This window comes from Lagenorhynchus albirostris, chromosome 14, assembly GCF_949774975.1.
Source record: "Lagenorhynchus albirostris chromosome 14, mLagAlb1.1, whole genome shotgun sequence".
NCBI lineage: Eukaryota > Metazoa > Chordata > Mammalia > Artiodactyla > Delphinidae > Lagenorhynchus > Lagenorhynchus albirostris.
This window is the reverse complement of record NC_083108.1, coordinates 22,705,345-22,731,684: the sequence shown is the minus strand read 5'-3', so window position 1 is coordinate 22,731,684 and position 26,340 is coordinate 22,705,345. Positions and strand designations below refer to the sequence as shown.

At 40.5% G+C, this 26,340-nt stretch overlaps 1 protein-coding gene across 4 annotated transcripts in view; it reads left to right on the top strand.

Annotated features, from left to right (window-relative positions):
* Positions 1–6,825: 6,825 nt before the first annotated feature.
* The window catches only part of SMAD4 (SMAD family member 4), a 59,948-nt gene continuing 40,433 nt past the window's right edge, over positions 6,826–26,340 (top strand). The window contains exons 1-3 of one of the 4 annotated variants that reach the window (XM_060122091.1): positions 6,826–6,960; positions 24,780–25,156; positions 26,018–26,192. In XM_060122091.1, the coding sequence (XP_059978074.1) occupies positions 24,908–25,156; positions 26,018–26,192 (424 nt within the window). In that variant the 5' untranslated portion in view covers positions 6,826–6,960; positions 24,780–24,907. Of the gene's footprint in view, positions 6,961–7,124; positions 7,357–24,779; positions 25,157–26,017; positions 26,193–26,340 lie in introns of those variants that run through there. The other 3 variants (XR_009534944.1, XM_060122092.1, XM_060122090.1) reach the window with 3 other exon arrangements.

Genomic DNA, 26,340 nt, shown 5'->3' with positions numbered 1-26,340 from the left:
AGGTGGGCCAGGATTTCCCTTCCCCTCCCACCTGATTCCTTCCTTCCTGCCTTCACCCCTTTCCCCCCTCAGGAATCTGTCCACAGCTGCCCTTGTGGCCCTTGCTGGATCTAGCTATTACGGTGGGGAAGGAAGGAAGGAAGGAAGGAAGGAAGGGAGGGAGGGAGGGAGGGGGGAGGGAGGAGGGAGGGGGAGGGGGGAGGGAGGGAGGGGGAGGGGGGAGGGAGGGAGGGGGAGGGGGAGGGGGAGGGGGAGGGGGAGGGGGAGGGGGAGGGAGGGAGGGGGAGGGGGGAGGGAGGGAGGGGGAGGGGGGAGGGAGGGAGGGGGAGGGGGGAGGGAGGGAGGGGGAGGGGGGAGGGAGGGAGGGGAGGGAGGGGGAGGGAGGGGAGGGGGGGAGGGAGGGGAGGGGGGGAGGGGAGGGGAGGGAGGAAGGGGAGGGACGGAGGGAAGGAGGGGAGGGACGGAGGGAAGGAGGGGAGGGAGGGAGGGAAGGAAGGAAGGAAAGAAGGAAGGAAGGAAAGAAGGAAGGAAGGAAGGGGAGAAAGAAAAGAAAGCGAAAGAAAAGAAAGAGAGAGAGAAAAGAAAAGAAAAGAAAGGAAAAGAAAGAAAGAGCAAAAGCAAGCAAGGAACTGGAGCCTTGGCTCCACCCATCTTCTCCCTTCCTCATCAAGCCTGGCTTTGGCCGCCTCTAAAGCTAAAACAACAAATCACCTGATAGTCAAATGCACAACAGTCAGCCTCAAGCATAACTTCCTACACTTTAAGCCAGAGGAGATGACAGAGTTTACTATAGTGCTTTTAGGAATGTGGGAAACACAGTGTTCAGGTTAATCAATGTTAAGTGATCTTCAAAGGCAACTTGGATAATTGTAAAAAAAAACCCAAAACACTGGGTTAACCCCAAAATGATCATGTACTACCTCTTGCCTGGAGCTGTTAATTGCTATGTCATTTCCACAAGAATACTGCATATTATTCTATTCCTTCCTAGGTGGGCAGTACAGGAGGTGAGAGCTCTCTGTCTCCATCTCTGGGATGAAAAGGTTAAAACTCTGTATTCTCCTCACCCTAGGGAAGCTCCAGTTCACAGGAGGTGGAGCCATCAAAGAAAACAAAAGGGAAAGAAAGCTTTCAAGCCTTTGCCTGCCCAGGACTGAGATGGATCTGGGAATTGAGACGTTTCACCCAGGGAGGTCTCAGGAAAGGTGGTAGCTTAGATCCTTTGGGGGCTGTGGTCTTCAAAATTTCTTGCTTACCTCCTAAAAGAAATTTGACAAACTACGTTTCTTCTTGTATTTTTAAAGGTCATATGTAAAATGTTTCATCTTAAGTTTAAATAATGGCAAAGTTTGTTATTTTTGGCATATTATAGGTACTGGCATTTAAAAATAAGATTGTTACATCATTCTTTAAGTGTATCCAAGGGAATCTAAATATCACGATGCATCTATCATCCATTTAAAAAATACATAAAAAGCATTTCTTTAAAAGAAGTTTAACATCATTCTTTATCTCTTTACCTTATATTTCCATTCCACTTGCCCCGGAACATTTTAATGTAATATTTTAGGCTGGAAAGTCTTTTATTGATCAGCCTATTTTATTTCCCTATAAAAATAAAAATAACTTTGAGTCTCTAAGTTTAAAATTTATCTCAATTGTATTACCAATATAATTTTGTTATTCTTTTGGTTCAATTTTGAATATCTAATTTATCTAAATTACATACTATGAATTTTGATCAACCATTAAAGTATAGAATATTTTTGCCAGAATAAAATAGGGTTCAGAGTCAACTCTATTTCTCATTTCCACTTGTATGGATAGAAGCATGAAACACCTTGTTCATTCATTCAACAAATATTTATTGAGCACCTCCTATATGTCAATAGGAACTCTAGGCACTTGGGATAACTTAGTAAACACTACAGATAAATCCCTGCTCTTGTGGAGCTTTCATTCTAGGGGGAGATGACAGACAATAAGCACTAAGCATAACACATAAGTAAATAAGACAGTATGTTAGAAGATAAGAGCTATGGGAAAAGATAGAGCAGGGTAAGGGTGATCTGGGGTGTAGAATGAGGGTTCAGAATAGGTTGTGATTTCAAAAAGGTCAGGGTGGGCCTCACTGAGAAGATGACATTTGACTAAAGTAAATGAGGGAATTAGCAATGCAGATATCTGGGGAAACGTGTGTTCCAGGCAGAGGAAACAGCTAATGCAAAGGTCCTACCTTGGGAACCTGGCTGGTGTCTTCTAGGGTCAGCTAGGAGGTCAGTAAGTCTACAGCAGAGTCGTCCAAGAGAAGAGTAACAGGAGATGCAATTAGAGAGGTAATGATCCGAAGTGTGGTGATGGTGTAGATCTCATAGAACCCTGGAGACTATTTTAAGGATACAGACTTTTACTCTGAGTGAAATGAGGAGCCATTGCAGGGATTTAAGCAGAGGAATGATATGATCTGACTTGTATTTTAGGAGGATCACTCTGGCCGTTATGTTGAGAATAGACTCTAAGGGGCAAGCATGAAAGCAGGGAGAGCTTTTAGAAGACTAACCCAAGCATGAGATGATGGTGGAACAGACCAGGGGAAGCAGTGGAGGTGGTGAGGAATATTCTGACTCTGGACTAGACATGGGATGTATAAGAAAGAGGGAAGTCCAGCATGACTCCAGGGCTTTTGATCTGAGCAACTTGAAGGGTGGACTTCTCATCAACTGAGACAGGGAGGTTGTTGGGCTGAACAGATTTGAGGGAGGAGATGTGCAGTAGGCTGCTGGGTATCATAATCTGGAATTTAAATGAGAGGTCTGAGCTGAAGATATAAATTTGGGAGTTGTCATCATATATGATGATCTCATGTATCTTAGATGGTACTGAAAGTCAGGAGGCCTGATCAGATCACCAATGAAAGGTGAGTAGAGATAGAAAAGAGAAGAAATCCAAGGAATGAGCCCTGAGTCATTACAAGGTCTGGGAGAAGAGATGGAATCAACAAAGAAGAAAGAAGTAAGGGAATGAGGGATCTGATGAAGTGATGAGGAAGAAAACTAAGAGGGTGTAGTTAAAAAAAAGGTGAATCAAGTGGTTAGCTGTATCAGTTGTTACAAAGAGGTCAATTTAAGATGATAATTGAGAATAGGTCATTGGACTTAGGCAATGTGAAGTTCATTGTTGACCTTGACAAGAACAGTTTTGACAAAGTGATAAGGATGAAAGCATGAATGGAGTGGGTTTAAGAGAGGGTGGGAGACCCTCTCAGCTGAAGACCTAAAATATGCCACATATGTAATCTCATGTGTGTTGTTATGATCCTATTACCTATGTATGTAGTCTTAACATATACATCATATTTGGCATGTTTTTCAACTTTATATTAAGTGTATCATATGTTATGTATTTTGTTGCTCTAGAATGGGAGAAGAACTAGAGACAGCACAGAAAACTCTTTTAGGAGTTTCATTGCAAAGGAAGCAGAGAAATGGGGCAGTTACTGCCAGTGGAAGTGGGTCAAAGAGAAGATTTCGTAGGACTGGAGAAATAACAGCTGCTTATAAAAGCTTATGGGAATCACCCAGTAGAGAGGGAAACATTGATAAGATAGAGGAGGGAGGATAATTGGTGGAGTGATGGTGACACCCTTGATTAAGCAAGATGATATTGGGGTCTATTGCCTTAGCAGAGGGACTGGCTTTAGCTGGCAGCATGGAAAATTCACCTACGTAATGGAAGGGAAGGTGGAGAAGAGGTTACAGATGCTGGTATGTGGGTATGGGTAGATGAGATGGCGAGATTCTGTGTAAGTTTTCGTGTCGTTGCTTCAACTTTCTCACTGGAATAGGAAACAAGGTTATGAATCAAAAACAAGGATGAGAGGGAAGGAGGTACAGGTTGGAGGACAGAGAGGTACGACATCCAGAAGAATGGAGGAGGGAAGTAGAATTCCTGGGCAGCACTAAGGACCCACTTGAAGTTCCAGGTGATGAAATTAAAGTGAAACTAGCCAGCGTGATTGTGTTTTTCTTTAGCCACATTCAGATGTACGGGGGCTGATGTGAAGTAGATGGAGAGCTGGCTTGAATCAGGATTGTGGTTTTGCCCAGTAACGGCAAAGGGGGAAGAGGAAAGGGGGTTGAAGGTGTGGTGTGCCAGGGAGTGATTGTAATGACTGACCAGGAGTGTAAGCTGGATAAGGATGGGAGAGAGGATAAGCGGATTGCAGAGTTGTTGGAGTTCGAGTACTACAGGGAAATATGGAAATAGGAGGGGCTGTTCAGAGTGTGAGGGGTTTGAAACTGTGAAGAAGTTATTGAGTTTGATGAGGCTCTTGTGATTATGCCAAGTGAATAAGTGGCTGAGTTAGGGTAGGACAAGATCCTTGGAGGAGACGTCATGGAACTGAGAGGGCAGGGAATGGGGATGATTATTGGGTATATATTACAAACGCTTAGGATTAAGACTGAAATGGTACTGGAGTGACTGACAAGAGCAAATGATGAAAAAATGAAGAGAAATGAGAGCAATGATGAGGGATACTGAATGACAAGACTTAAAGCTGCAGGTTAATGGGGAGGAGAGAGAGGGATGGTCTGGAAGTATTGTGGAGGAGCAAGCAGGAGGCCTACCTCACCTCCAGGCCCAGTCTATGAGGCTCATGGTTGAAAATACAGGACCTACGACTTGAGAGGGGGAGGGGAAGCAGTGCCCCAGGGGAAAGTCAGGTTTCCCTTAAACAAGGAAGCAACAGAACCTGAAGAAATTCTGAGGAGGTTGAGCTTATAGGAATTGTCCTTTGAATAAATAAATAGAGACTCTAATGTGGCCCCATATGATCCTGCCTCTAGGTGTTCATGTCCTGTGTGGTCTCCTTCCCCTGAGTGGGGGTGGGACTTGTGATTTGCTTCTGGCCAACAAAATACGGCAAAGGTGACAAGATGCATGTGTATAGATAATTGCGAGAGATAGGAATGGAAGTTCAGATATAGCAATGTTATCAATTCTTTTAACTCCTTCTAAGGTATACTGCGAAAAATCAAATCACATAGTTAGGTTTTCCTTCAATTTTGTTGATAGCAAATAACTGAAAACCACCTGACTTGCAAGATAACTTATAACCATTCGCTTTGAGTCATTCACTTTCTCAGCACAGTCACCAATTTCTGACTTGTTCCTCTGCATTGTCCTGGAGGTTTTTTACATCTTGGATCGATGCACCTTAGTAATGGGTGAGAGTTTTTACTTTGGTTGGACAGCGGGAGTAGAACAGTTTTGAAAGGGGGATGCTGTGTCTTCAGGTGCTTTCTCAAGCTGAGCAATTTTTTTTTTTTCCTAAATCTTTGCCCACATGCAGCATGCGGGATCTCAGTTCCCCCACCAGGGATCGAACCCGTGCCCCCTGCATTGGGAGCATGGAGTGTTAACCACTGGACCGCCAGGGAAGTCCCAAGCTGAGCAATTTTAGACTATAGTACACATTGCAGTGAGGCATCTGGAAATGAATTCCCTTAAAACTAGTCTTGGAAAGTCTTCATAAACCCCAGGGAACACCAGTTTGAAGACACAGTTTTAGAGGCTGTCGTGCAGAAGAAGAAAGAGCCCAAGCTGTGAAAGAGAGGACAGCATGGGATTAGGGAACTGGGTGTAAAACATAGGTGGGGGAATAGACAGTTTCTGGGCGACAAGACTTAAGACATGACTTTAGAGCCTTCCGACAGTAATTAGTCTTGGTGGGACCCCAACAGAAATATTTCCTGGTTGGTGAAAAAATATATATGTAATTAGTATGTGTTTTCTGAAATTTTAAAAATATCAAATAAATGCATTCATCCTGTAAAATTTTCAAATAAAAGAAGTATAAAGTCAAGAGCAGAGTTTACACCTTTCCCCACCCAGCTGGTAACCTAGTTAACAGGTGTCTTGTAGGACCTTGAAAGTCCCTTCCAACTCCGAGGTCTGACTAAATCTCTTCCAACAGGAACCACTGACTTTTCGTAACACCTGTCCAGGCTCTCAAATCTATGGTTCCATTATTGGCCTGCGCACCTTTTCAACCTAAGAAGGCATCTCAAGAGTTTAAACACATTTGGATCTAGTGACCCAGGGCTGCAGTCATCTTAGTCTCTTTCCAAAGTACTAAACCGCTACAACCACCTTCTCCCCAGAGCAAGCTATTAAAGTCTAATTTTTGTGCCCACGCTGGTCCTCATAAACGAGGCCCTTTTGATCGCTATTTATAAACTTACTGGACACCCACTACACGCCGAGTTCTCCCGCGCTGCTTGGGAACTTTTTGGCAAAGGGACGCCCATTTGTCTGATGACCACTCCCTCCAAGCAGCCTTTCCCCCGACCTTTGCGGGAAGTGCCCTCGGCCAGGGCGATCCCAGGTTGGGACTCGGGGCTCCCCGCCGACTGTGCTGCCCCGCGGGCGCCTGCGCAGAACGACCCTCGTCACTCTGGCTGGAGGCGGGGGCAGCCAAGAGAAAGGAAAGCTGAGGGGGAAAAGGGCCAAACCCTGAAATTACCCGGATGTGGTCTCTGCGCGCGCATGCTCAGTGTCCTCTCGACAAGTTGGCAGCAACAACACGGCCCTGGTCGTCGTCGCCGCTGCGGTAACGGAGTGGCTCGGGTGGCGGAGCCCGCGTTCGCGGCCGCCCGCTCTCCTCCGGAGGCCCTTCCCGCCCTCCCCTCGGCTGCACGGCCGCCCAGGGGGCGGGAGCGGGTGCGGGGAGCCGGGCGCCCCGCGAGAGGGGCCCCCTGCCGCGGGGCGGCCCGGGAGCTCGAGGCGGCCCGGCCCGCGCGGGCAGCGGCGCGGCGCCGAGGAGGGGCGGCCTGGCCCGGACGCCTCAGCGCGGGGGCCGAGGAGCGCTCCGGGCCGCCGGGGGAGGGACGGGCCCGGCGCCCCCGCGGACGAACCGCCGCGGGAGAGCGGACGCCCCTTGCCGTCGCCCGAGCCCAGGTAACGCGCCATGTCCCCTCCCCTTCTCCCGACCGGGCCCGCGCACCCCGCCCGCGGCTTCCCCGCCCCGGGGCGGGCTCCCGGCGGTGGCGGCGGCGTGTAGCGCGCGGGAGGCCGGCGGGCCGGCCCGGAGAACCAGCGCGGCCGCCTGACGGGCCGACGGCCCCGGCGCGGGTCGGACCGAGCCGTGGTGCTTCGTGTCCGTCGGTCTCCGGGGTCGGTCCTCCGGCCCCGAACTCCCTTCGCAGTTTGTCGCGGAATCAAGTTGAACTCGGACTGGGACTCCTGCAGCGGCCGCCGCTGCTCTTTGTTGTTCTGAGTAGTTTCAGTGTCCCTCCTGGCCGAGCGAGTCGGGTCGGAGTGTACTGCCTTAGATCTAAATGAAAGTTGTAAATGGTTTGTCTTAATTTCTTTTCTCAAGCAAATTTTTGTTTTCTCTTTGTCCCTTATTTTCTCTTCCTGGTTGAGTCATTCCAGTTATGTTTCTGGCTTTGGTTTGTTTACTTATTTTTTGAGTATTGTGGGTGATGGCGGTATGCAGGAAACATTCTTAGCAGCTGACACCCGCCCGCCGCACTGCTAATGAAAAATAAAAGACATAGTTTATCTCATTGCTAGGACTACAAGTACTGAGCGTGAAATTTGTGTGGGGTGTGTAGGGCGGTGGCTCCATCACATGCCCCAAACTGCTGTTACGATTTCTTAAGCTAGATTTTCAAAGATTTTCAAAGAAATTGGTGTGTTTTGTTAACTTGAACGGTTTTTTTTTTGGGTGGGGATAGAGAGGTTTAAAAAAAACCCTATTGAAAATTGATAGTTATTCCCCCCGCCCCGCGAAAACCCTAGTAAAATTAAAAAATATATTTGCCTATTTTCAAATAGTTTATTTTGAATTTAGTTTCTTAACGTCTTTAGTTTTTGGACTGTAGTTTAAGGTGAAACTGCCAGTTATTTAGGAATAATAAGTATAAGATAATGGGGAATCATTTTAATTAGCCTCAGTTGACTTTGTGAAAGCATGTTGTCTTGGCTGATTTTTAATAACATTTGAGTTTTGCAAGAATTAGCATCCTTTTAGTCCCAGTAGCAGTTTGACTATTCGGGTGTTAATTAGATTTAGAACGTTGCACTTGAATAGTTTTTATTGTAGTTTTCATAAGTTGTCTTTGCTAAGTTGTTCTTAGACTATATTTCAGCTGAAATATAGCCTCGGGAGTTCTAATGTGCAATTTTTCTTTTTCTGCTGAAGATTTATTTTGTCTTTTGCAAAGTTCTGATATGGTTAGTACGTGACATTTCAAGTTGTAAATGATTGATATAATTAACATCTTAAAATATGAATTTTTAGTTACAATGTTTCTCCCATAATGTTATGATTTTGAGTTTGTTACAGTACAAGTGTAATACAGGTAGGCCAAGCGTTTAAAATTTGGAGCATCTTTAGGTCTAGGGGTGGTGATGAATTATGTAGGTATAAGTTGTTGGAATTAAAACTAAGTTGTTCTAGAGAAAATTTATATAACATTTTGTGAGTCTATTAATAGAAGTGACTTTTTCTTTGCTTTCCAGGTTTTTGGGTGAGGTTGCTTTAAGGAGGTATTGCATCTTAATTTTTTTGTTTTTGAAGTGGGAGTGCCTAAGTAGAAACTTCTATGTTTAGCTGAGTTTCTTCGATATGAGCGAGTGTAGAAAAAACTGCAAACCCGTTTCAGATTTAATGAAAACTTGTGCTGAGAAAGCCACTTTGAAATTTTTCGGAGTAAGTTTTGTATGCATCATTGACCTTTTCCGAAGTCTTTGCTGCTCAAAGCAATTCTACTTATGCTAGGAAGCAGCAAATCTTATTTCTAAAAACCTATATACTTCACTTTCTTAAGCTACATTTTAGTTCAGCTGTTTCACCATTTGTGTGTGAATTAATTTTTCTGCATTCCCCTTCAGATTTTTCCCCCCAAATTAAAGAGCAAGTATTAAACTAATTTATGCTGTCCAGTCACACTCCAGCTCTCTGGCTTTGAAGCTGTTTTTTCTGATTGAGCCGGTGTTATAGTAACATCATTAGACACTATTCTAATTGAGCTGTGAAGTGCTGAGGCCTCTACTAGGGCAGTTAACCCTACAGGATCTACCTCACTCATTACAATTAAAATGCATATTTAGTCTCATCTAAAATTTTGTCTCTTTTGGTGAGAACATACATTATTTTTCTTATGTTTAAGCTTTACTTATTTCAGTTCTGTTGTGTTGCCTTCTAGCTTATACCTAACTTTTTTTTCATTTTTTTATTCAGTGATTTTAGAGTGAATCGTTCTTTAAACACGTTAGCCGTTTCCCTGCTCGTTGTATATGTTTGGATTTCCTTTTTTTCCCCTAGAAAATAGTGTAGTTAGGCAGAAATTTTTGTTTTGTTTCAGTAATGATTAAAGGTGAGGTGACAATCATGTATAAAACTAATTGACTGAAATGAGTTTGATTGATTTCATTATTTTCTACACTAAAGTTAAAGGAGTTAGATCAGCATAACACAGAATTTAATACCACTTTGTTAAATTATCAAATTTTGGGTTTTTTGTTCCACAGTTGATGAAGATTCAATTGTTTTAAAAAGAGAAATTCAAACAGTTGACAAATATGTCTAGATATTATTCATTTGAGCAACTTTTAGTATGGTATTATTAGCATCATAATATGCCAAAACATATGCTTAATAATGAGTCAGATTTAGAATTTTTGGATTTTTTTTTCTCATCCTAATATGTGTAATTTTGGTGATAGGAAATGTGGCTAAATTCCAGTTTCTCAGGAACAAGATATTTTAGGTTGTGTCACCTTGACACTATTACGTGGTGTACTTGGCATCCAGGAAAATTTGTTTTAACCATGACAGTGGATAAAAACTAGGGTAGTACTTACTTATGTAAAACTAAGATGATAGGTCATCAGAATCTTATAATTTAAGTCTTGATTGTTTACTACTGCAGATTATAGGTCAGACAGCTACTAGAGATTGTAAAGAGTGCCTGTTTTTACATCTTAATTTAAAGTTGGTGATAATTGTAAATACCTTTAAGCTTAAAGACTGTACTTCATTATTTACATTTTAAATGAGAATTGTTTGCGGTTTGGAAAACTTATAACTGTGTGGGGTTCGTCTTTTTATTGCTTTTTCACTCCCAAGGTTTAGGGCAGTGGTTCTCAACCTCGGCTACATTTTCAAATCTCTTGGGGAGCTTTACAAAATACCGATGGCTGGAACCCACCTCCAGAAATTGTGACTCAGATGGCTTGGGGTGCAGCCAGATCAGAGTTCCGAAATTGTTGAGCTATTAGGGTCCTGTAACTTCTTTTTTTTTTTTTTAACTGTTTCATTTGTGTCAGCTTTATTCTTTAATACAGTGATATACACATGGGTGATATAATTATCTCACTTCTGACTTAATGGGTTCCTTGAAGGTATTGCCACATTTGTTTTGTTTCCAAATCTGTCCCTCTGTCTCTCTCCTCTTTGAATCTCTTTCTTCATTTTTCAATTAATTTGAATTGTCTGGTGGCAAGTTATAGGAAGCTATCTCTCTCCTGATGAGAAGTTGGTTTATCATTGCTATCCCAAATAGGAAGTTGATATTTTGACATATTCTAAAATGCTTATTTGGGTTCCTTTTAAAGACTAAAGACTTTGTTTAGGTGCCAAACTTTGCATCTAAACTCCCAGTGGGAATTTGATCTTCCTAGAGGTTAATCTGCTTGGAAACCATCACATTTTCTAGGCATCAATTAACTGGTCACTTTGCTGGTTCCTGAGAAGCAAGTTGCATTGATTTAGGTTTTACTATCAGAGGTTAACTTACACACTGTGAGACAGTTGCTCAATGAGCCCAACTAGTTAGCAGTTCTTTAGAGATCATCTAGAGGGGCATGTTCAGTTCCCCATTTATCAGTGTATTACTTGAAGTAGTTCATAAGTGCTGGTCTACAAGTAGTTGCATCTGCGTCTCTGGAAGAGCTATTTAAAAAAAATAGAACAAAATATTCTTTGTCCCATTCCAAAACACACAGATTCAGGATGAGAATGGAGTGCAGGAGGCATGGGAATCTGTATTGTTAAAAAAAAAAAAAAGACCTCTTGATTTTAAAGCCTTTGGATATTTTAGTGTGCTTATCTTTATTGCTTCATTTGTTTTGATACAGTACAAGCTTTACTTTGCAATCATTGGTGCGCTGGAGTAATTTACTTAAAATTCATTGGGGTTCATCAAACCCCAATCTGCATGTTTAGAATGCAAATCTTATTTATGATGTCAAAAAAAAGACTTCTACTGAATATTTTGTCTTTGGTATGTAGTAAGGTATGATTTTTGTATCTTAATGTATGTAATTCAGGTCTTTTTCAAGTCAAAATGTATTTCTAAACATTAAGACTGGATTAAGGTTATTTATCAGCGGTATTCACTGGTGAATTCTGGAGCATTTGATATCAGTATGTGGCCAGTCATTGAATCATCTGGTGAAAGGATTACTGTACGTAAGCACACTAGGTGCATCTGTGTCATAGAGGTCTCCTACCAAAACTAGTTGAAGGAAGAATTTTATGTGTATAGATGTTGAAATTAAGCAGCTGGCTAATAGTAAGAAAAATGGCATAACTTCTATGTAATTAATCTTTTAAATTAGTTTCATATATTTTTGACATTGCAATTTGTTTCACTATCTTTTTGGTAATTTGTAAAGTGAAGCATGTGGAGTAGCATAGACTACATCAGTGCTTTGTAAAACTGACAACAACTCAGACTCCCAGGGTGCTTTTTAAAGGTAGGGCCCCACTCAATATATATTCAGTAGGCCTGAGCCTACTGCAGGGGGAAGTCTGATACAGCCCCTTTTGAAAGAATAAGCTAGATGACTTGATAGTCTCCTTCATTCAGAAGGTTTTATGAAATGTATTTTTGAGTTATTAAAATTCATCCTACTTCACAATCTTTTAAAACGGTATTTTCCAAAGTGTGGTCCACGGACTCTTGGGGGTCCCCATGCCCTTTATCTTCTAGGGGTTCATGAAATCAAAATTATTCACATAATAAAATTGAGACATTATGTGCCCTTGTACTGTGTTGACATTTGCACTGATGGTAGGGAAGCAGTGGTGGGTAAACTGCTGGCACTTTATCTTGAGTCAAGGCAGTGGCACCAAACACACGTTAAGCATTTGAAAAAATGCCTGTTTCAGGGGCTTCCCTGGTGGCGCAGTGGTTGAGGGTCCGCCTGCCGATGCGGGGCACGCGGGTTCGTGCCCCAGTCCGGGGAGATCCCACATGCCGCGGAGCGGCTGGGTCCCTGAGCCATGGCCGCTGAGCCTGCGCGTCCAGAGGCTGTGCTCTGCGGCGGGAGAGGCCGCGACGGTGAGAGGCCCGCGTACCGCAAAAAAAAAAAAAAAAAGAAAAAATGCCAGTTTCACTTAAGAATATCCTTGGTGAAGCAGTAAAAAGTTTTAATTTTTAAAATATCTATCCTGGTGTGCATGTCTTTTCAGTATTCGGTGTGATTAAATGGAAGTGTGCATAAAGTTCTTCTGCAATCAGCGTACAAGGTTCATCTCTAGGAAAAGCACTTGTGTGATTGAGCTGCACGCTAAACTATCTGCTTTTTTATTTTTACTTAAAAGAATGACTGATAGGTAAACTGTAGTTACTTAGACTTGGATGTTTGGCAGACATTTCCTTGAAAATAAGTGAAGTGAGCCTGCCACTCAAGGAAAATAACTATTTGTTGCCAATGATAAAAATATGATCTTTCAAGTGAAAATTAGATTTTTGGAAAACTAGTATCTGCCACCATGGGCTTGCCAGCTTCCCAGTACTTAAAGATTTTTCTGATGAGATTGGTGATGAGATTTAGCAATGTGATTTTTAAAAATACATTGTGTAAGGAAATGTATCAACATTGGGAAGGTCCGTATAAATCATTGAACCAGTGTTTTTCCAGATGACCAATGCATGATGTTACAAATCATGCATGGGTAGGAGATCCATTCAAAGCACAATATGGACCAATGGATTTTTATATAGCAGAGCCAAGAAGTTCACTGATACAGTTTCAGATTCCACATTGCAGCTAACCTTTAGGAATTGCCATTTGTTGCATTTTGGTGTTGAATGAAAGAAGAATATCCATCATTATCTAAAAGGGCGATTAAAATAGTCTTTTCTTTTCCAATTATCTGTGTGAGGCATATTTTCTTCATAAGCGTTAACCAAAACAACATATCACAATGATTGGATGCAGAAGCAGATATGAGAATTCAGCTGGCTTCTCTTAAGCTGGATGTTAAAGAAATTTGCAAAAATGGAAAGCAGTGTCACTCTGAATACTGACTTTTTAAAAATTTTTATTTATTTTATTTTTGGCTGCGTTGGGTCTTTACTGCTGTGCGCGGGCTTTCTCTAGTTGCAGTGAGTGGGAGCTACTCTTCGTTGTGGTGCGCGGGCTTCTCACTGCGGTGGCCTCTCCTGTTGCAGAGCACGGGCTCTAGGTGCGCGGGCTTCAGTAGTTGTGGCACGTGAGCTCAGTAGTTGTGGCTCACGTGGGCTCAGTAGTTGTGGCTCACGTGGGCTCAGTAGTTGTGACTCACGGGCTCTAGAGCGCAGGCTCAGTAGTTGTGGTGCACAGGCTTAGTTGCTCCATGGCATGTGGGATCTTCCCGGACCAGGGCTTGAACCCTGTCCCCCGCATTGGCAGGCGGATTCTTAACCACTGTGCCACCAGGGAAGCCCCTGAATACTGACTTTTTAATTTGTTTTAGAAAATAGTTATTTTTCATAAAATTTATTAATATGTAATGGTTTATTATTTAAAATTAATTTAATAGAGTAAATAAACATTTGTTTTAATTTGTGATATGATAAATATTAATAGATGTAACTCATATAAACAAAGGCTATTTGGAATTCTCAATAATTAAGAATGTAGGTAAGTGGACTGGAGACCAGAGTGTTTGGCAACTGCTATTTTATTTTATTTATTATTTATTTATTATTGTTATTTTTAATATCTTTATTGGAGTATAATTGCTTTACAATGGTGTGTTAGTTTCTGCTTTATAACAAAGCGAATCAGTTATACATATACATATATCCCCATATCTCTTCCCTCTTGCGTCTCTCCCACCCACCCTCCCTATCCAACCCGTCTAGGGGGTCACAAAACACCGAGCTGATCTCCCTGTGCTATGCGGCTGCTTCCCACTAGCTATCTGTTTTACACTTGGTAGTGTATATGTCCGTGCCACTCTCTCACTTTGTCACAGCTTACCCTTCCCCCTCCCCATATCCTCAAGTCCATTCTCTAGTAGGTCTGCATCTTTATTCCCATCCTGCCCTTAGATTCTTCATGACTATTTTTTTTTTGGTTTTTTAGATTCCATATATATGTGTTAGCATATGGTATTTGTCTTTCTCTTTCTGACTTACTTCACTCTGTATGACAGACTCTAGGTCCCTCCACCTCACTATGAATAACTCAATTTCGTTTCTTTTTATGGCTGAGTAATATTCCATTGTATATATGTGCCATATCTTATTTATCCATTCATCTGTTGATGGACCCTTAGGTTGCTTCCATGTCCTGGCTATTGTAAATAGAGCTGCAGTGAACACTGTGGTACATGACACTTTTTGAATTATGATTTTCTCAGGGTATATACCCAGTAGTGAGATTGCTGGGTCATATGGTAGTTCTATTGTTAGTTTTTAAGGAACCTCCATACTGTTCTCCATAGTGGCTGTATCAGTTTACATTCCCAGCAACAGTGCAAGAGGGTTCCCATTTCTCCACACCCTCTCCAGCATTTATTGTTTGTAGATTTTTTGTTGACGGCCATTCTGACTGGTGTGAGGTGATACCACGTTGTAGTTTTGATTTGCATTTCTCTAATGATTAGTGATGTTGAGCATCCTTTCATGTATTCGTTGGCAATCTGTATATCTTCTTTGGAGAAATGTCTATTTAGGTCTTCTACCCATTTTTGGATTGGGTTGTTTGTTTCTTTGATATTGAGCTACATGAGCTGCATGTAAATTTTGCAGATTAATCCTTTGTCAGTTGCTTCATTTGCAAATATTTTCTCCCATTCTGAGGGTTGTCTTTTCCTCTTGTTTATGGTTTCCTTTGTTGTGAAAAAGCTTTTAGGTTTCATCAGTTCCCATTTGTTTATTTTTGTTTTTATTTCCATTTCTCTAGGAGGTGGGTCAAAAAGGATCTTGCTGTGATTTATGTCATAGAGTGTTCTGCCTATGTTTTCCTCTAAGAGTTTTATAGTGTCTGGCCTTACAATTAGGTCTTTAATCCATTTTGAGTTTATTTTTGTGTATGGTGTAAAGGAGTGTTCTAATTTCATTTTTTTACATGTAGCTGTCCAGTTTTTCCAGCACCACTTATTGAAGAGGCTGTCTTTTCTCCACTGTATATTCTTTCCTCCTTTATCAAAGACAAGGTGACCATATGTGTGTGGGTTTATCTTGGGGCTTTCTATCCTGTTCCATTGATCTATATTTCTGTTTTTTGTGCCAGTACCATACTGTCTTGATTACTGTAGCTTTGTAGTATAGTCTGAAGTCAGGGAGCCTGACTCCTCCAGCTCCGTTTTTCTTTTTCAACATTGCTTTGGCTATTTGGGGTCTCTTGTGTTTCCATACAAATTGTGAATTTGTTTCTTCTAGTTCTGTGAAAAATGCCAGTGGTAGTTTGATAGGGATTGCATTGAATCTATAGATTGCTTTGAGTAGTACAGTCATTTTCACTATGTTGATTCTTCCATTCCAAGAATATGGTATATCTCTCCATCTGTTTGTATCATCTTTATTTTTTATTTATTTTTTTGCATCTTTATTGGAGTATAATTGCTTTACAATGGTGTGTTACTTTCTGCTTTATAACAAAGTGAATCAGTTATACATATGTTCCCGTATCTTTTCCCTCTTGTGTCTCCCTCCCTCCCACCCTCGCTATCCCACCCCTCCAGCAACTGCTATTTTAAAGTAACTCATTATCTGTATTATTGAGAAGATTATGGGTTGGTTCCATTGTTTATATATGTGGTTTGTATTATATTGCTGCTGTTTCTGAGAATATTAACTCAGTTTTTTAAAAATTGAAGTATATGGTTGATTTACAATGTCATGTTAGTTTTAGGTGTGCAGCACAGTGATTCAGATATGAATATATGGATGAGATATATAGATAATATATATATTCTTTTTCAGATTATTTTCCCCTTATAGGTTATTACATAATGTTGAGTGTAGTTCCTTGTGCTATACCGTAGGCCCTTGATTAGCTCAATTTTTGTTCAGTTATGTACTGGGAAATATGTAGCAGTCAAGTTAAGTAAAAAGGGAATTCATTGGCTTCGTCTGGAATCAGAGCTGGCCTCAGAGTGCTGGATCCAGGGTCACAAGAAGCCAGTATCATCAGGATTCTATCTCTTGGCTTTGCTTTGCTTTCTGTTAGTTTATGTCTCAGATAGGTGCCAGACTAACTACTCTCAGCTTCAAGTTCAAGCCCAGCAAAGAGCTCCCCGCCCCCCACCCTCTGTAGTTCCAACAAAAGTCCTGGAGCTGTGTTATTAGCCTGACTTGGGTCCTCTCCCATCTTTGAAACAGCTAATGTACCTAAGAGGTAGCTCTGGTTCGTCAGGATTGGGATTGTCCCACCTGTCCAGATTGGGAAATCAGAGTACTGTTATAGAAGGGGAATTATATGCTGGCAGACAAAAAACAGATGTCAACTAGAGGACTTTGTTGATTCTTCTTTTAACAACCTTTAATTTATTCATTCAGAAAAAATGTTAATTTTTAAATAAGATTATTTAAGGTGAAATTGCTGTACCAGTATGACATTTAAATCTAATCCCAATGGGTAAACAAGAAGCACATCTCTAAATTTGTCCCTGTAGTTCATCTTAAAAGTTACCATACAAAAAAAGTTCTTTTTGTTTCTTTGATTGTGTTATTCCCATCTCAGATCTTTATAATCATTAATACCTGCACATGTAATTCTTTATGCTCTTGGAAGTTCTCCTCCAATTGCACTTATTTTGACAAAGCTCAATCTAGGCTGTAACTTGTACTGCACGCAGTTGAACTAATCCTGTGCACCGACCCCTGCCCCCTTCCCCAGCTTGTAAGCCTATGCTTGGAATTTCTTTCTAGTGATACTCTTCACCAGGCCAGGCTTTTTTTTTTTCCTTCCTTGTTAAGCACTCTCAAATATTCCCTTTTTCTTTTTCTTTTTTTTTTGCGGTACACGGGCCTCTCACTGTTGTGGCCTCTCCCGTTGCGGAGCACAGGCTCCAGACACGCAGGCTCAGCGGCCATGGCTCACGGGCCTAGCTGCTCCGCGGCATGTGGGATCCTCCCTGACCGGGGCACGAACCCGTGGCCCCTTCATCGGCAGGCAGACTCTCAACCACTGCGCCACCAGGGAGGCCCAAATATTCCCATATTTGATCCTTGACCAAAGTATCTATAACTTCTAGAAAATATACCTGTTTTTTTCACATAGTGTAGTCAATAATCCAAAAGTAAACATACATCCAAGAAATAAAAAAATGTCAACATTCATTAAAGTTTATGAATTTCCGTGAGAGCCTCTCAGGTCAGTACTCAGCCTTTTTAATTTTAGAGAGTATTTTAATTATTTTGGCTTTGTAGTCCATGGAGTTGCTTTTAGACCTATGGTCAACTTCAGGTGACAGCTTATGTTTAACAGCAAGGCTAGAGACAAAACACAATATAGGTAGATATAAGAACAAACCTCTGTTCCTTTTGCTGACTTCCTGCCTCCCGTTACCCCATCGCTGTGGGATGGCTTGTTCTATTATAGCGATTTTATCTAATACCTGTGTGTTGGAGACTGTCAAGTAACCTTAACTTCTCTAATGAGCTCTTCAAACTCAGCATATTTAAAGCTGAATTTGTTACTTAATCTCTTTTAAATCTTTTCTTCTTTCTTTATCATTCTGTTAACCTATCTAGGAAATAGGCCATCTTTTGACTCTCTTCTTTTTACTCCTTATACTTAGTTGACTAAAAAATCTAGTCTGTTCTACCTAGAAACGTCTTACTGGTTCCCCTTTTGTTTCCATTGCCCATGCCCCTAATCTAGGCCCTGTCACTCTTCTGATCACTGTTTCTTGACTGGTCTTCTGTTCCTCTTTGCAAAGCTCTTCTCCATGCTCTCACTATAGTTTTCTTTCTAATACAGATCTAATGCTGTTATTCCTCCCCCTCTCTACCAGAAACCTGCTCTAGACAAAACATCTGCACTCTTGTCCCTCTGCTTTTTCCTATGATTTTCCTTCAGCCTGGCAAATTCTTATTCACATGTGGTAGTTGTAAGTACTCTCCCGTCCATATTCTGATGGCTCTCTTCTGGCATATGGTTAATATTTACTTCTCTGTGTCCCTCCCCCACCTTGAAATTAGGCATGGTCCTGGGTTCTCAGCTTGGGCACTAGTGACATTTGGGGCCAGATCATCCTTTGTTGGAGGGGCTGTCCTGTATGTTGTAGGATGTTTAGCAGCGGCCTTGGCCTCCACCCACTAGATACCAGCGTACTGCTCTGCCTTCCACCTCCCCCTTCCAGTTGTGGCAGTCAGCATTGTCTCTAGACATTGCCAAATGTCCCTGGAGGGACAGAGTTGCCCTGGTTGAGAACCACTGGCATGGCCGTGTGACTTGGTCCATCCATTGTGAACAGAAGTGATAGTCAACGTTTAAAAGCCAGTGCATGAGTTACCTATCTTTTCCCCTGCCATTTAAGGACATATGTAGAAATGGAGACTTTGTTAGCCTAATCCATGAGAGATGACAATGAGCAGTGATGGACAGTGCTGTTATGGGCATGTATCTGTGATTGACATATAGTTTATGCAGAAAACAAACCTTTGTTTTAGGCTACTGATATTTGGGAGTTGGTTGTCACTGTGACATAGACTAGCTTAGCCTGTTACATCATGCTAAGACTTAGCTTACCTGTGGATTTTCCATGCATTCCTATTTCCAGATCACTTTAATTCCTACCTCTTTTAGGCATCTGTTACTTAGTGTAATGATATGTTGGATCGTCTGGATCAGTGGTTCTCAGTGGAGTAAGTACTGCCTCTTTAAGAGATGTTGTGGAAGTTACTGGGAGGGGCTTTGGTGCGGGGTGGGGGGGGGCCGGCTAGGGATGCCATCCTGCACGTGAGAGACTGTGAAGAATTTTTTGCATACCACAACACTTTTAAATGCCCAGAATATTCATGTAGGAGGAAAACGTATAATTAGCCTAGAACCTAACTCCATGTTAATATATATTCAGTTTTTGGAAATTAAGCTTCTCTTAATTCATCTCCTTTTTTTTTATTTTTTTAAAATTATTATTATTTTTTTATTATTATTTTTTTTTGCGGTACGCGGGCCTCTCACTGTTGTGGCCCCTCCCGTTGCAGAGCACAGGCTCCGGACGCAGGACGCAGACGCGCAGGCCCAGCGGCCATGGCTCACGGGCCCAGCCGCTCCGCGGCATGTGGGATCTTCCCGGACCGGGGCACGAACCCGTGTCCCCTGCATCGGCAGGCGGACTCTCAACCACTGCACCACCAGGGAAGCCCTGTTTGTTTTTTAAATTAATTTTTATTGGAGTATAGGTGATTTACAATGTTGTATTAGTTTCTACTGTACAGCAAAGTGAATCAGTTATACATATATCCACTCTTTTTTAGATTCTTTTCCCATATAGGTCATTACAGAGTACTGAATAGAGTTTTCTGTGCTATACAGTAGGTTCTTATTAGTTATCTATTTTATATATGTATAGTAGTGTGTACATGTCAATCCCATTAATTCAGTTTAATTGAAGTTTTTTTGTTTGGAACTTTATTGACAGTTAACTATTTTGGAAAATCCACCTCACCAACTGCAATGCCATTGTGCCAAAACAACACACCTGTCTTGGAAGGTCTGAATTTGTAGTTGTCATGTTTATGGTGATTTACTGTATCAGTTCAGGCATCCAACCTCTTTATTATACTTTCTGATTTTGTTGATATGCCTGAGCATTTTTATTGAAATACACACTTCATTATATACTAATCTTTTCCCCCTTTATATTATAATTAGGGCATTGTTAAAATTTTTAAAAAGCGTAAATAGGTTAGAACTTTGTTTCCGGAGAGCTAATGGGGTGATATAAATTATTTGTTATAAAAATGGGGTGGGGCTTCCCTGGTGGCGCAGTGGTTGAGAGTCCACCTGCCGATTCAGGGGACGCGGGTTCGTGCCCCGGTCTGGGAAGATCCCGCATGCCACGGAGGGGCTGGGCCCGTGAGCCATGGCCGCTGAGCCTGCGCGTCCGGAGCCTGTGCTCCTGCAACGGGAGGGGCCACAACAGTGAGAGGCCCGCGCACCGCAAAAAAAAAAAAAAAAAGGGGGGTATTCTCAAAAGCAGGGGTCCCCAACCCCCTGGGCCGCACAGCAGGAGGTAAGTGGCAGGTGAGGGTGGGTAGCTTCATCTGCCGCTCTCCATCGCCTCTCCATCGCTCGCATTACAGCCTGAACCTTTCCCTCCCCTCCCCCGTGCATGGAAAAATTGTTTTCCGTGAAACCGGTCCCTGGTGCCAAAAAGGTTGGGGAGGGCTGCTGGATAGAGTTGAGAACCACTTTCTGATTATGTGCTACTTGTTTTTTTTATCTGTAGTGCTTTGCTCCTAGCGGATACAGTGTTTGCTGAATTGGCCAATTTATGGTCCCCAGATTGCTTTTATATCCTGTTGCATTTGATCACCATAGCCAGTCTATAAACTTGGCAAGGCAGATATTGTTTCCATTTTATAGATAAGAGAGTTGAAAGAGATGTTAACTTGCCTAATCATGCTGCTAGAGCTTTGATTAGAATATATAATTTTGTTTATACCAGTCCAGTGCCCTTGTCTACTATCATTCCATACCACTCTTTACAAAATTATAATCTAGAGCTATTTAATGTAGAACAACACCTATATACCCCTGCGGGTATTATTTTTTATACAAGGAACTTTTTTTTTTTTTATTGCAAGGAACTTTTAAATTATGTTTCAGGCATTTGTGGTCATAGGAATATTTCCACTAGTGTTCAAAGAAATGTGCAATTAAAACAGTTTCTGAGAAACTGTTAGGGCCAAAAATAGCTTAAATTTTAGAGATGATAACATCCAACAGGGAGATTGTGATGAAATAGTTACAAACACTTTAATTACATTATAAATTGGAACAAATCTTTTGGAATATAATATCAGAAAATGATTTCAACGACATAAGCATTTGCATTCTTCAAAATTTGTTGCAAGGAAATGACACCAAATAAAAAAGCTGTAGTCAACTTGCAATCATTTGCCTGGTATATGAAAGGAACTGTGTGCGTACTAGGATTTTTTAAGATGGGAAGGTGTTGCTATTTTCTTCTAAACTTACGGCAACAGGGTGTGAAACAAATACATAATCAAACAACTATAATATAATGTGTTGTAATTGGGGTGTGTTTTTAATTTGATGGAGGCATCAGGTAATATACTAGGGTACATAGTAAACACACCAGGGAAGTAATTCTCCTTCAGGATTGTGGGGAGAGGAGACTGTGTTAGGGGAAACTCTTGGAGAAATTGAGACATTTAAGCTGCACTTTGAAGAATGGCTAGGACTTCACCAAGTAGATAAAATAGGACTGGATATTTTAGGCAAAAGAAATAGCCTGAGCATGAATCTGAAAGCACATGCAGAAATGCATTCATTTAACAATAAGAAACGGTTATATGTCCTAGGAATTGGGCATATAATGATGACTAAGACGAGTACAGTCCCTGTCCCTGAAAGCTTTTGAAGTCTAGAAATTATAATTTTGAGGTTGGCATTCTGAGATTTCAAACTGGTGATTCTCTTGGGCCAGATGTGAGTTGAAGGTGTGTTTGGTTTGGCATACACAGTGGTTGCTCTTTCTCCTTCCTTCCTTCCCTTTCCCTACAGGTGTGTTGCCAATACTTATTTTTGACATATAAATAGGCATTGAAGATGTGGCAGCTCAAATGCCACTTCTGCCGGAAGTGAGTAGCAGCTATTCACTTTATTTATTTATTTGGCTGTGCCGGGTCTTAGTTGTGGCATCCGGGATCTTTTTTAGTTGTGGCATGTGGGATCTAGTTCCCCTGACCAGGGATCGAACCCAGGCCCCCTGCATTGATTTTTTTGTCAAATTTTCTTTGACAAATTTTAATAGGAGAAAATGCAGAAAAATACATAATGTGTTTTAGGAAAATCTCTTTTTAAAACAATTAAACATTTTAGTATTCAGAGAGTAGCTGCTTTTTACTAAACATTAATATAGATTTTTCACTTTGTACGCTCTCCTTTTAATCCATGTTCAGAGAGAATTTAAGTAACTTAATTTGTCCCACTACTTAGTGTGAGAGCTAGGATTCTAATCCAGATCTCTAACTCCAAAACCTACCAGGCAGGTAATCTTTGGTTATCTGGAAAGTGTACCCTCAGCATGTGGGCAAGTGGTTAAGTATTCAAAGGTATAAGAAAAAGTGCTTTTTCTCTGCCTAGGGCAGGCGTTTATGTAAAACAGGTAACAATAGAGGGGAACACGTGTTAAATAGCAAGTGATATAAATTTAAAGGAAGCCCAAAACTACAGCAGTGTCTGGTAGAATAGAAATTGATAGAAATGACTAAGATAAAGAATCATGTAACTTTGTGAGAGAATGTAGGGGGTAGTCAAAGAAAGAGGTAGGTCAAAGATGATTTACCAAGCTTTCCAACGCTGGGTAATTGAGTGGAGTTTAAGCTGTACAAGTAAAGGTCGTCAGAAGAGGAACAGGTTTTGGTAGGGACTGATGAGTTAGTTTTATTAATTTGGTCGTGGAGGGTAGGCTTTTAAAATTCAAGTAAATAGCCGAAGAAAATAAAAGCAAAATAAGCATGGAATGCAACACCATCAACAAACAAATGAAAAACAACCTGGCATAAGTACAGCCTCCACTCCTGCTTTATCTCACTTATTCTTAGGCTGATGGCCTTTTCTTATTCCATGTGAGATTTTGAGGTTAGATAAGTTAGTTTGTGTTATGAATGTTGAATGGATTTTTAATTAATATTCATTTTCTATATTTTAATTTTTTTGAAAATAATTTACCCTATTGCTTTTATGGGTAAAATCTTTTGAGGAATTTAGTGGTCTCTCTTTTTTAAAAATAATAACTTTATTGATATATAATTCACATACTATAAAATTCACTCTTTTAGAGTGTATGATTTGATGGTTTTCACTATAGTGACAGAGTTGTACAACCATCCATTTTAGAACATTTTCATCACTCCCAAAAGAAACTCCATACCCATTAGCAGTCACTCCTCCCCCCCACCAGCCTTTGGCAACCACTAATCTACTTTTTGTTTTGGTCATTTGCCTGTTCTGAATATTTTATATAAATGGGATTATACAACATGTGGCCTTTTGTGACTGGCTTCTTTCACCTAACATGTTTTCCAGATTCATCCATGTTGAAGCAAATATCAGTACTTCATTCATTTTTATGACTGGATAATATTGCATTGTATAGACATACTCATTTATACATCCGTCAGTTGAGGGGCATTTGGATTATATTTATGGCTATTATAAGATACTGCTGTGAACATAGGTTTCTGGTAATTTTGGATGGAATTACTAAGGGTGGGATTGCTGGGTTATATGGTAACTCCGTGTTTAACATTTCGAGGAATTGTCAGACTACTTTCCAAGATGGCTGTACCATTTTGCAGTCCCACCAGCAACATATGAGGGTTCCATTTTCTCCACTTTCTGGCCAATACTTTTTTTAAAAAAAAATGTTTATTTATTGGCTGTGTTGGGTCTTAGTTGCGGCACGCGGGATCTTTCGTTGCAGTGAGTGGGCTTTTCGTTGTGGCGTGCAGGCTTCTCTCTAGCTGTGACGCGGGCTCCAGAGCGTGTGGTCTCTATAGTTGTGGCACTTGAGCTCTCTAGTTGTGGCGTGCACGCTTAGTTGCCCTGCAGCATGTGGGATCTTAGTTCCCCAACCAGGGATTGAACCGGCGTCCCCTGCATTGCAAGACGGATTCTTAACCACTGGACCACTAGGGAAGTCCCTCGCCAGTACTTTTTTTGTCTATTCTTTTGATTTATCCAACCTAGTGGATGTGAAGTGGTATCTCTTTGTAGTTTCGATTTGCAATTCAGTAATGACTAATGATACTGAGTACCTTTCATGTGCTTATTGGCCATTCTTCTTTGGGGAAATGAGTATTAGAATCCTTTGCCCATTTAAAAATTATTCATCTTTTTATTGTTGTCAGTGGTCTCTTATAACAAAGTTGTGTGTTGTTAACTGATAAACAGTATTTGGTACCAGGTGATGGTGAATTTTTCATGTGTAGTGATAGACTTTTAGGTTTAGCTAGTTGTTGATCAAGAATATTTTAAAGTGCTGGTCTTCATAAGTAATCTTTTTAAGAAGTTGTGTTAAGATTTTACTTTAGGGTGTAGTACAGTCGACAAGACTTGATTGAACATACTTCTATAATAATGAGAAGGCCTAACTTTAACATTTTGGGAATGTCAAAAACAGCAACATTTTAATTAAGTCATTTAAAATGCTAAGCACCACATTTTAATTACGTCCATTCAGTCTTTGACTTAACTGGAGCAATTCCATCTTTTCCCAAGAAATTGAATCTAGTTTGTGAAATGTGTTCTAATATCTGTCTCTCTCTCTCTCTTTTTTTTTTTAGGTTATCCTGAATACCACATGTCTAATAATTTTCATTGCAACGTTAGCCGTTGTTTTTCACTGCCTCCAAAAGATCAAAATTGCTCCGGAAATTGGAAACATATTTGATTTAAAAGAAATAACTAACAAATGGACAATATGTCTATTACGAATACACCAACAAGTAATGATGCCTGTCTGAGCATTGTACATAGTTTGATGTGCCATAGACAAGGTGGAGAGAGTGAAACATTTGCAAAAAGAGCAATTGAAAGTTTGGTAAAGAAACTGAAGGAGAAAAAAGATGAATTGGATTCTTTAATAACAGCTATAACTACAAATGGAGCTCACCCTAGCAAATGTGTTACCATACAGAGAACATTGGATGGAAGGCTTCAGGTTAGTCTTGTTCTAGAGGCTTTTCTGTATCTTCGGTAGTGGCAGATTTTTACAAATTCTTTTTTCCTCTTAAGTTACTATGGGAAATCTAATGCTTGCTCTGTCTCTTTAGATATCATAGTACATCCTGTACCAGTACATATTATGGGAATATATGGAAGAATGTATCTTTCATACAACAGAGATATAGCTTAAAAGTTTTTAAATGTTTTGACTAAAAAAAATGTTCTGTGTAGAAAATAAAAATAAAAATCAGAAGAAAAGCCACATCTTTAGTAACTTGGTATTCATCCTTTTTTTTTTTTTTTTGGTATTATATGCACATTTAAAAAACTGAGTTATACTCAGTTCTTTTATAATTTAGAAATCTGATATTGTATGTTTGGTACTTTTCATATGAAAAACAATCCAGAAGAATTCAAGCATACTTTTAACACTTGCGGGGTTAAAAACTTACATTTACAAATTTTCTTTACCTTTTATTTTCACTGATCAGATTTTTCATATAGAACTACATAATACACCTCCTGTATTTAATAGTTTTAAAGAAACATATAGAAAGCTTATATTGTTAGATTTTAAATTTTTATTTCTAGATTTTAGGCACGGTTTCTTCTTCAAACTCGTACTTTTTTTGCATTTTTAAAACCTGAGCATAAGCCTTGAAATCATACCTAAGTTTATTGCTTTGTGACAACAGCCAAGTAAGTTATTTTGAGCTTTAGTTTTTCTCATTTAAGAAATGGGGATTATAATACTGACTCTGTAGGACTGTAAGGATTAAATGAGAACATATAAAGTGCCTTGTATAACATGTGCTGTATAACTGATGCTCAATAAATGTTCATTTATTTTTCTTAGGTGGCTGGTCGGAAAGGATTTCCTCATGTGATCTATGCCCGTCTCTGGAGGTGGCCTGATCTTCACAAAAACGAATTAAAACATGTTAAATATTGTCAGTATGCATTTGACTTAAAATGTGATAGTGTCTGTGTGAATCCATATCACTATGAACGAGTTGTATCACCTGGAATTGGTAAGTAGACTTTGCTTTTATTCTTAGAAGCACAAAGGGAAAGGATCTCAATAGTGTTTTAATTTTTCTCAGTTAAATTACAGATTTGGAGATAGCCCAGGACTTCAACTAAGGTTAAAGAATCAGACATTTTTAATGAAATACAAAT